General features: G+C 49.3%; 2 protein-coding genes across 6 annotated transcripts in view; both read left to right on the plus strand.

The window, feature by feature from the left end:
* Positions 1-2222, plus strand: part of SAMD4A (sterile alpha motif domain containing 4A) — a 102523-nt gene extending 100301 nt beyond the window's left edge. For all 5 annotated transcript variants that reach the window (XR_010028221.1, XR_010028222.1, XR_010028223.1 and 2 more), the window contains one exon: positions 932-2222. Coding sequence is in view for 2 of the 5 variants with exons in the window: in XM_063159654.1 (XP_063015724.1) it covers positions 932-960 (29 nt within the window). In the remaining 3 variants the exon portion in view is untranslated. The remainder of the gene's footprint in view (positions 1-931) is intronic.
* Positions 1244-5111, plus strand: LOC134419717 (tetra-peptide repeat homeobox protein 1-like). The gene is made up of 3 exons (XM_063159354.1): positions 1244-1312; positions 3319-3884; positions 3922-5111. Exons 1-3 carry the CDS (start codon positions 1244-1246, stop codon positions 4328-4330), a joined length of 1044 nt encoding a protein of 347 aa, XP_063015424.1. The 3' UTR covers positions 4331-5111.
* The last annotated feature ends 6007 nt before the right edge of the window (positions 5112-11118 follow it).

Below are 11118 nucleotides of genomic sequence, written 5' to 3' on the forward strand. Positions count from 1 at the left end.
TCTTAAAAAAATAAACCTTTCGGGGGAGAAAAAAAAAAAAAAAAAAAGGCGTAACAAACAGTTTGTTTTTTAGTGTCGAGGAGGGAGGTGGCTGTGGTGCCCCAGGTGGTGACAGGGAATTCTCTGTTCCACAGCCACTCTGGGGCTGCCTCCTGCCACTCTCCATGCTGGGGATGGGGTTTGGGATGGGGGATGCGGGCTGGGATCAGGGCTGGAGGGTGGGAAGTGCTGTTGGGTGCTGATTTCTGCCCCTGGGGGTGGGCACAGGGGGCTGCTGGTACTGGGATCAGTTTTTGGGGTGGGTCATGGACCCCTCGTTCCCGGGGTTGGGCTGTGGCTGGATGCATCCCTGCTGTCACAGGGAGCTGGGAACAGGGGCTCTGGGGACACAGAAAGGATGCCTGGGGCCTTTGTGTCCTTCCACAATCCTCAGATGGAGGAAAATTCTGCATCCTCTGCGGTGCAGCTGTTGCAGGGTTGGGTGAACCGTGGGCAAGGCAGCCCCTGGGACCAGCTCTGTCCCTGTCCCCTGACTCCTGGTCAGGCACAATGAACTTGTCGTGCTGTAGGAGAGTCCCAGAGTGTCACCTGCCTTGTGACGAGTCCAGGCTGCCCAGGAACCCCCTCTGCTCCTGGGAAAGTGTTCGTGGGGCTGTGGCAGAAGGCCTGGACTGGTGTTGGGACAGCGACCTGGGGAAGCTGCTGTGGGGTGGGGACAGTTGGTGGCACAGAGGGACCAGCAGAGCACTGACACCCCAAAACCCTTCTGCACCCCTTGGGGAGATGGGAGGTGCTGAGGGTGGCCCCAACACCGCCTCGCTGTAGGGGCTGTGGGTTGGGGGTGCTTTGGGGGGGTCCATCCCTTAAATCCCCAGCTTGGGGGTTCCAGTGCTCACTGGGGCTGCTCCTAATTGTCCCTTCCCACTTGCAGATGGTGTCGACAGAACCTCCACGATCTAGAAGGCGTCGCCACGGGGACGCTGGGCGGGACAACAACTGCTGCGGGTCCAGCGGCGAGGTCGGGGCTTGAGGGAGCCTCAGCGATAGCTTGCATCCTTTCTCCTCTCTCCTCTCCTTTCTCCTCTCTCTATCTCTCTCCTGTTTTAATTTTGTGAATGTGTAGATTGTCCTTGTGAACATATCATTAGACTTGGAATTTGTGTTGTCATTTATTACATCCATGCTAAGGGTGGGGGGGGGGAAAACGATGGCAAAAAAAAATTTAAAAATCTGAGCGGCAGCGATGAAGCAGCACGGGGAGGTTGGGCTGGACATGGAGGAGGAGGAGAGTGCTGACAGTGGAGGGCTCACCGTGGGCAAACCCTGCTCCTGGACAGGATGCCAAGGAGCACGGAGCACCACGTGGGGGTGTGTGACCAAAAACCCTTTGGGGAGGGTCCCTGTCCTGCCAGGGCTTTGGGGCCGGCTGTCCCTTCTCTCGAGGTTCGCCGCTTTCGGGTGCGGGCTGACCCGGCCAGCCCAGATTGGAACAGAATTAATCAAATAACCCCAAAATTTCCTTTCAGTTCAGCCAAGAGATCTGCAGAGTGGAGGCAGCGCTGTGCTCAGGGCAGTGGAGGGTCAGGGGGCGCCTCTCCCTGCGCCCCAGTTGGATTGGGATGGGGATGGAGCGGGGGCATCTCGCCCAGAGGAGGGTCCTGGGGCAGTCTGTGAATTTGGGAACACTGGCAGAGGTTCCTGCATCTGGCTCCACACATCTGGCCCGGCCTGCCCAAATCCAGCTGTAAGGGGCTTTTCCAGCATGGCCGATTAGAGATGAAGAGCCCCTATATAAAAGCCAAGTCACAAAGGGCACCAAAATGCAGCTTCACTGCCTTGTTTTCTTGGCATTACCCGTGGGGCTGGCAGGGGCTGGGCTGCCCCTCACCCACTGCTGCTTTTTATAACAAAAGCTAAATTTGGTGTTAAATTGGTAAATCTGACCCAGCACTGCTCTAACCTGCAGTGATGCTCCCCCCAGTCCCAATGCTGCTCCGAGTCCTCCAGTGGAATAATAACAAATATAAAATCAATTAATTGAGCTGATGGGTGGCAGCAATATTTCCAAAATGGGCTGTGAGGAGGACATGGACAGCATTGTGTGCCAGGATCAGAGGGAGCAGGGCTCAGGGGGAGCCAGAGCATGGGCAGGGCTGGGAGACGTGTGAACCCTTTTGTCATGCAGCGTTTTTAAGTTGTTTTTCTAAAAAAAAAAAAAGAAATATATCTATCTATATATATTATATATATATGTATACAAAAACCCAAGTGCCAAATGCAATGTTTTATGTTTGCTGTTCCTTGGTGTCCTGCTTCCCGGCAGACAGGAGGTTGAGGGGGGTGATGGGGAGGGTGGAGAAGGGAAAACCCGAAGGCCAGGGAGGTTGGGAAGGGGAGTGAGGAGGTGAAGGCGAAGCAGGGTGGGCGCTGGGGACCTGGGTCACCCCCGAGCAGCCCCGGCTCGTGAGGTGTGAGCAGAGCCACCATGGCAGGAGCCTCCCTCAGGGAGACTCCAGTGTATTTACAGAGCTGAAATTCTATTTATTCCTTCGCTGACTATGGACACGGAGGTTTTCTGATTGTTCAGAGAGATTATTTTGGATATTTTACCTATTAACTTGCTGTGGCTGGGAACCATGATAATGTCTGTTATTAACAACCACCAAATAATTCAATTGTTTTATCCTTTTGATGTTAAAAAAAAAAAGAAAAAATGCTTATTTTCCATTGACAGTCTAGAGGTTAATAACGACTTAGTTGTGTTTGCTGTTTCTTGTTTTGTTTTTTTGAGTAAAAACAACAAAAAGTGGCTTCAGTTGTGTTGGGGAAGTGCTGCCTGGCTCTGCCTGCCCGTGCTAAGTGCGGGTGGCAGAGCTCCAGGGAAAGAAGCTTAAAAGGGAGGGGGAAAAAAAAAAGCTTGAATCCTAAAAGAAATAAAAGTTATTTATAGAAAGAAAAAAGAAAAGAAAACAGAAACTCCTCCGACAGTTGCATGAGTGAAGTCAAATATTCAGTAATAAAGCGGCAGTGCCTTTCTTTTTGTACCCCCGCTGCTGTCCCCTCCCTGTCCTGTTGGAGATGTCACCAACACGGGGTCCTGGGGGTCAGCTGGGCAAATCCCCCCCTGTGCTGCCCCCGGGACCCTCTCCTGGTGCTGTTCCCCCGGCCAGCCCAGCACACACAAGTGCCCTTGGGCCCGGCGGAAGGGACACAACCCTGTCCCTTCAGTGGGGACACAACCCTGTCCCTTGGGTGGGGACACAACCCTGTCCCTTGGGTGGGGACACAACCCTGTCCCTTCAGTGTCCCCATCCTTAGGGACACAACCCCGTCCCTTCAGTGGGGACACAACCCTGTCCCTTCAGTGTCCCCATCCCTGGAGACACAGCCCTGTCCCTTCAGTGTCCCCATCCCCAGAGGCACAACCCTGTCCCTTCAGTGTCCCCATCCTTAGGGACACAACGCTGTCCCTTCAGTGGGGACACAACCCCGTCCCTTGGATGGGGATACAACCCTGTCCCTTCAGTGGGACACAGCCCTGTCCCTTCAGTGTCCCCATCCCTGGAGATACAACCCTGTCCCTTCAGTGGGGACACAACCCTGTCCCTTCAGTGTCCCCATCCCTGGAGACACAACCCTGTCCCTTCAGTGGGGACACAGCCCTGTCCCTTCAGTGTCCCCATCCCCAGAGGCACAACCCTGTCCCTTGGATGGGGACACAACCCTGTCCCTTGGGTGGGGACACAACCCTGTCCCTTCAGTGTCCCCATCCTTAGGGACACAACGCTGTCCCTTCAGTGGGGACACAACCCTGTCCCTTCAGTGTCCCCATCCTTAGGGACACAACCCCGTCCCTTGGGTGGGGACACAACCCTGTCCCTTCAGTGTCCCCATCCCTGGAGACACAACCCTGTCCCTTGGGTGTCCCCATCCCTGGAGACACAACCCTGTCTCTTCAGTGTCCCCATCTCTGGGGATACAACCCTGTCCCTTCAGTGTCTCCATCCCCTGTCCCGTGTCCCCTTCAGTGGGGACAATCCTGTCCCTTCAGTGTCCCCGTCCCCTGTCCCTTCAGTGTCCCCCATCCTTAGGGACACAACACTGTCCCTTCAGTGTCCCCATCCCCAGGGACACAACCCTACAACCCTGTCCCTTCAGTGTCCCCATCCCCTGTCCCTTCCGTGTCCCCATCCCTGGGGACACCCCGAGCTCGGCTGCGCTGGGGTTGAGCTCAGCTCAGCAAAACCCCCCCGAGGGGTTTAGGGTGGCGGCATCCAGCAGGAAAAATCCCAAACTGTGGTGGAAGCTGGGTCAGCACTTAGGGAAGTGATTTCTGTTGTCACCTTTCTCCATGTCGGGTTTGGCTTTGGGAATGTGCCTGGTGGAAAGGGGGTGGCTCCCGCAGACGTCTATAATTTGCACACAGCGACAATAACACTAAAGTTGATTTTATACGAGTCATCAGAGTTTGCAAAGTGAGTTTTATTTTTTGTATTCCTTTATCTTTACTTAAAGGTGAATGTGTATTCCTCTGGGAGGAATAGGAAGAAAAAAAAAACAAAAAAGAAAAATACATTAAAAAAACCAGGAATGTTAATAATGTTAAACAGAATACTTCCTCCCTTATTAATATATATAACCCTGATGTATTTATGCCTATTGTAAGCTGACTTTAAAGAGCTTTGACCTCTCTTCTGTTGCATGCCGTTCCCGGGCAGCCTCTCCTTGTCCATGCATGCCTTTTGTCCTGGTTTTTCTGTACAAAGTTAGTGCACAAAAGAACTATTTTTGCCTAGTTAATGTTGCCGAGCAATGCCTATTTTTTAAATTTTAATTTCTTTTTTTGTTGTTTTTTTGGTCATATACGGCAATAGCATGTTTGTTACATGTAAAAGCTTCCAGATATAAAGAATTACTAATGTTTGGAGATGCCAGTCTTTGCAAGTGTACAGTTTTCCAATGTTGTTCCCAGTGAAACACCCTCGTGATTTCCACTTGCTCCCATGTATTTATTACTCATTTCCTCCCGTGTAACTAGGAACCATGGCTATATTTCATATCTGCTCTATATTGAAAGTGAAGGGAGATGATTAATACAAGGTTTTGTAACACTGGGGTGTGGCGCCTCCTTATTTATCCCCTTCTTGGCAGCTGGCTTTGGACTCCTTGAGGCAAAAAAAAAAAAAAAAAATCTGAATTCAATAGATGCTCGTCCCGTGGGCAAGAGGGGAGGAGCCTCCACAGTTCCACGGCGGGGTTGGGATCTTCATTTAAAGCCTGTGGCAGAGCTTCCCAATCCCTGGCATTCCCCATGCAGCTGCTTTGCTGTCCCTTTGGGGACATCCTTGCCCCAGGAGCTGTTCAGATGCAGGATTTTCCTTGGAAATGGGGGCTGGAGCAGCTCAGAGGCTGTGGAGGCACATGGGGGCTTGGCCCAGAGCCTCAGTGTGTGCGTGTGGAGAATTTTGGGGTGGGAATTTAAGGCTGGGTTCTTTCTGGGTTTAAAACCTGCACATTTCAGGCCCTCCTGGGGCTGGATCAAGCAGGGGATGCTCAGAGCCAGTGCTGCCACTTCCCGTGGATACTCTGCTGTGGGAAGTGCCAAGGGCAGCACCTTCTGCCCCTGGTTTTTCCCATAATTTCTCAAACTGAGCCTCCACATCTCCAGGCTGACCAAGGCCAGCCCTGCAGGCTCCTCTCTGCCCCATCAGCCTGGCCATTCCTGCATCCAGGTCCAGGGGTGCCCTCCAGAGACCTCCTGGATGTCCCAACCCTGCTCATTGTCCCTCCACAGGCATCAGGGTGGCTCAGGTCCCCCATGGGGAGCAGAACTTGCAAACACATTCAGGGTTTATTCAGGTTGTTTGAACCCTTCATCTGCTGCTGCTTCTCCTAGGATGAGGCTCCTGGTGAGCTCTCCAAATGCTGATGGTGCCAAGACCCCAGAACCAGGTCCTCAAGCTCCTCCTATTTGGGATGCTCCCAAGCACCTTGGGCCAGGCCACCCCAGAGGGGAAATATTTGCCATATATAAATAATAAAATTAATTCAGTCCCACCTGAGTTTCCCTGTCCATCCACAGCCCATGGCCATGGCTCCCTGCACTCGTGGGGAATTGGCCTCCCAACACAGTTCAGATGAACTTAAATCCCAAAAAAAGCCATCTCCTTCCATACAATTTGACTTTCCAGGTTCCTGTGCTGCTGTCTGGGTCTCTCAGTGCAGGGTTGTTGCCCTAACAGAGAATGGAAAAGGCAGAAACACCTGGGTTGGAAAAGTGGAGTTGGAAGGGCCAAAAAGGCTCCAAGGAAATTCATGGCAGCCACAGGTCAGGGAGAGTCTGTGGGTCCTGTGCCTGGAAAAAGGAAAGAGCCTTTAAAAAGGAAAAACAGGAGGAAAAAAACCAAAAACAGCATTTCCATGCTGCCAGAAGCTGCTGGGTGACTCCATTGCAGACACTAAAGGCTTTACCTGGATTCCACCACACCTGAGCCCCGTCCAGCCCAGGGAACTCTGATCCCCTTCAGATTGCAGCCCCTGCCCAGCTGGGAGCAGAGCCAGGAGCTGCTGGGCTCTCAGGATCCCGGCAGGAGCTGGATAACCCCACGTGTGTTGACATGGTCTCTTATTCCGTGTCTGCCTGTTCCAAACGGTGGTGGAGAAGCAGCCCCAGCCCTGGAGCCAGGCAAGTGCCCCTTCCAGGGGGATGCTCCTGCCCCTTCTCCTGGCCTGGATCCTGCTGTGGGTACAAATTCCTCGTTTTTAACACTGGCTGGGATATCCCAGGAAACAACCTGCCCAGCAGGAAGGGATTTCCCACTCTAGGGAAGTTTTATGCAAGATGCAGAGGGCTTTTCCAGCAGAGCTCATCGGGATCAGGGAATAATGGATTCCCCGTGTCTGCTGGTTGTGCTAGAGGCCGGGTGATGCTGCTGGCCTGGCTGCCAGCCAGGAATGTTCCAGCATACACAAATTCCCAGCTGCTCCGGCAGCCCCGGCCAGCAGAGTGCCCTCTGCCACCAGCAGGAGCTGCTTTGGCTGGGATCAGCAAAGGGATCGGGAACGCACCCCTGGGACAGGGATGGGATCAGCCTGGGCACCCACAGAGCTCCCCAAGGCTTCTCCCAGAGCCCAGCACAGGGGCCTGGAGCAGCAGAACAGCAGGGGAACAGGTTTAAACTAAAAGAGGAGAGATTTAAATGAGTTAGGAAGGAATTTGTTACTCAGAAGGTGCTGGGGCCATGGCACAGGTTGTCCCCAGAATCTGAGGCTGCCCCATCCCTGGAAGTTTCAAAGCCAGGTTGAACAGGGCTTAGAACAAGCTGGGACAGTGGATGGTGTCCCTGCACACAGCAGGGACTGGACAGAAGATGATCTCCTTTTTTTTTTGCAGCCAAAACCATTCTGTGCTTCTATAATTTTCCCTCTTTATGGAAACACCCCATGGACAGAGCCTGCTCAGCCAAAATCCCCTCTTATCGAAAGAAAATCGATTTTTGCCTAATTTTGAATAATATTTTTTTTTTTTAAATACCTCATCCTGAAATGTAGCCTCTGCTTTTGGACACACCATCTCCATCCCCACCCCTGTCCAGGGGCAGCACTGGGGTGCAGTGCAGGGTGATGATGGTGCCCCTCTCGGATCCCCACTCTGGCATTCGGGTGATCCCTGGGCTTCCAAAAACGCCTCTCCAGCCCCGAGGAAGCTCCTGCAGCGAGCAGAGCTCGGGGCGGGCTCAGCAGGGGGAGCCACAGACTGTGCAGGGAGCCCTCACTGCGACATCCCCTGAAAAATCCCCTCGCCGGGATTCCTCCTCCTGGGGAGCTGAGGGGCCTCAGAAAAGAATGGAAACAAGAATTATCTGACTGCTTGGGAACGTGGTCTGGAGATCGTTTACCAGCAGGTGCATCTTTGATTGGTTCCATGTGAATTGTTTTTAATTAATGACCGATCACCATCAGCTGGGTCGGACTCTCAGGAGTCGGTCACGAGCTTTCATTATCACTCTTGTGAAGCCTTCTGATGTACCCTTTCTGTTTCTTTAGTATAATATAATATAATATAATATAATATAATATAATATAATATAATATAATATAATATAATATAATATAATATAATATAATATAATATAATATAATATAATATAATATAATATAATATAATATAATATAATATAATATAATATAATATAATATAATATAATATGGTATTATATTATATTATAATATATTTTTATATAGTATACGTTTTTATATATTTTATATTATATATAAAATATAGTAATGTATTTATTATTATATTCATATATTGTATATAATATAAATATATAAAATATATTTGTTATAATATATTTATATATATTATATAGTATATATATTTTATATATTATATATAAAATATATTTTATAGAGAGTATATAAATATAATAATATATAATATTATTACATTATTATATATAAAAATATATTATTATCATATATAAAATTTATTATAAAATATATAATTAAATAATAATTATGATATATCAATATTGTAATATATAATTATAATAATTATAATATATAAATATATATATAAAATATAATATTATTATATAATTATATATAATTATAAATATATAACATAGATTTGTGTGTGATATATTTATATATTTTTATGTATATCTTTTATATATATTTATATAATATATAAGATATATTATAATAATATATTGTATAATGTCAATTTATATTATATTATATTATATTATATTATATTATATTATATTATATTATATTATATTATATTATATTATATTATATTATATTATATTATATTATATTATATTATATTATATTCAGCCTTCTGAGACATGGAGTCAGATTCTCATCTCTCACCTCGTTCTGGGGACCCCCTCAAACACCACAGGGACCAGCTGAGCCCCCGGGACATCCCTGACCTCGGGCATCCCCCAGGGCCTTTGCAGACCCCTGCCAGCTCTCCCTCCCTCCCTCCCACTGCTGTTCCCTACAAAACCTTTCCCATCCTTCTCTTCCTCCCCAGCCAGGCCCCGTTCCCCCCAGCTGATCTCCCGTGGTGAAGGGCAGTGCAGGAGAGGCTGCAGAGGTGGGCACAGAGCTGGGGCTGGCACCTGGGGCTGTGCCCACAGCCAAGGGCTGGCCCCTGCACAGCACCAAAAACCAGCAGGGAATGTCCTGAGCTGGAAGGGACCCACAAAGGTCCATCCAGTCCAACTCCTGGCCCTCACAGACACCCCAACACCCCCACCTGAGAACATTGTCCAAATCCTCCTTCAGCTCTGGCAGGATTGCTGCAGTGACCCCTTCCTTGGCTGCATCCTGAAATTTTGCCTTTTTCCCACACACTGATGCCCCTCAGGCTGGAGCAGTGTCTGTCCCCTCCTGCAGCAGCTCCGTGCCCCAGGACAAGGTGCCAGCTGTGGATGAGCTGTGCTGGCACCAGGGGATGCCCAGGGGCATCAGAGGCACCAGAGCAGGGCAGGGGGGAGCTGAGGCACAGACACCTGGGCTGGGCCCAGGAATTGCTCCCTCCATGGCTCCCACACATCCAATCCAAAGCAGCGCTGCTGTGCTCTGCCTTGGCACCTTTGAAATCATTTTCAGGCCTTTGCAGTGCAGTTGATCCCTCTTAGTTTGGGTTTTTCACCTTTGCTTCACTGTCACAATCCTGGTGTGGGGAAGAAGAGCAAACAGAGGGAAGGTGGCACATTCACCTCCCAAAACCACCCCTGCAACACCTCAACACCCAAAACAAGACATAAACTTGTTAAAACAACAAATAAATTCCCTGTGATTATATTCTTGGTGTATTTCAACAATATTCCTTTGAATACTGGGATTTATTTTCTGTCCCTCCCAGACCAAGACTTATTAACAAGAGCTTTAATGTTTTGTGCCCCCTCAACTCCTAAATCATGAGTGTAACTTCCAAAACAGCTGGAAGGCAAAGCTTTTCCTAGAAGTTGTTATTCCAGAAGGGCTCAGCCAAGGCTCAGAGGGCACAGCTCATTACAGGCTCTGTCCCAGCTCCAGAAACACGAACAGGAGCTGAGGAGCTTTGGGAGCTCTTTAAGGAACTCTCCAAAGTGTGGAAGGTTCTGGAGGCTGCTCAAAGCCTCTGGGATGATCCCAGCCTTGCCTGCAGTTGCTGGAAGGCAGATTTTTGTTCTAAAAAGGGCCAAATTTGGAGCCCAGAGCTGGAGGAATTGCCTGAACTGAAGCGTCCTGTTGGGCTTGGCAGTCTGGGGCTTGGTGGCCAGGCAGGGCTCTCCCAAATTTAATGATTCCATGGTAAAAACCTGCATGTAGAGGTGGAACACAAGGGTGAGGGCCAAAGAGCCCAGGACATGGCTGGACACAGGATTTACGGATTGAGGTTTATGGATGGGGATTCCATGGCACAGGCATTTATGGAATGGTCACTCCACAGCACAGGGGCAGGAGGTGATGGGAGACACCCAAAATAACCAAAGTGAGAGGAAAAAAACCTCAAAGAAGCTGCTCAGATATTTTCTCTTGAGAAAATAAAATTGATAAGCAACACATAGCACTGGAGAGCATCGGGAAAGGAATGGAGCTCGTGATAAATCAGGTGGAGTCCTGGGAAATGGGGCAGGTCAGGGCTGGGAGGATGTCCCCTTCTTTAACAGCTTTTGGTCCTTCTCTTTTAGCTTTTAGTTGCAGATTTTTGGGGGGTTTTTGGTGGTTTTGGTTTTAGGGGTTTTTAGCTATAAAGCAAAGTATTGGAAGCAAAATATTTTTTCGCCCCCATGAAAACAGATTTTCCCACGATGGCAAAGCCAGTGAAGCTCCTTCCCAATCCCACACCTTAAAAAAATTTTGAAATAGAAAATTCCTTGCAGAAGTGCCTGTTTTCCCAAGCAGGCCATTTCCCACCACAAGCAGCAGCTGTCATGCAGAGCTGTGGGAAAGGCAGAATCAGCCTCACCACAGGGATGGGCCTTGCCAATGCTCCTGGGGCTTCCCAGGGGATTTATTTCCACAAAGTTCAGAGCATTTGGATCCAAAGGACAGAAGGGGCTGGAGGAGGCTTCATTCACCCTCCCTTCTCCCTTCCTGGCCCCAGGGTGGACA

Source organism: Melospiza melodia, chromosome 6, assembly GCF_035770615.1.
Source record: "Melospiza melodia melodia isolate bMelMel2 chromosome 6, bMelMel2.pri, whole genome shotgun sequence".
Lineage (NCBI taxonomy): Eukaryota > Metazoa > Chordata > Aves > Passeriformes > Passerellidae > Melospiza > Melospiza melodia.

Coding starts and splice junctions, on each gene's coding strand:
- LOC134419717 (XM_063159354.1), top strand. CDS start 1,244: ATGAAGCAGCACGGGGAGGTTGGGCTGGACATGGAGGAGGAGGAGAGT. Junction 1,313..3,318: donor CTGACAGTGGAGGGCTCACC/GTGGGCAAACCC, acceptor CCCCATCCTTAG/GGACACAACCCCGTCCCTTC. Junction 3,885..3,921: donor GACACAACCCTGTCCCTTCA/GTGTCCCCATCC, acceptor CCTGTCCCTTGG/GTGTCCCCATCCCTGGAGAC.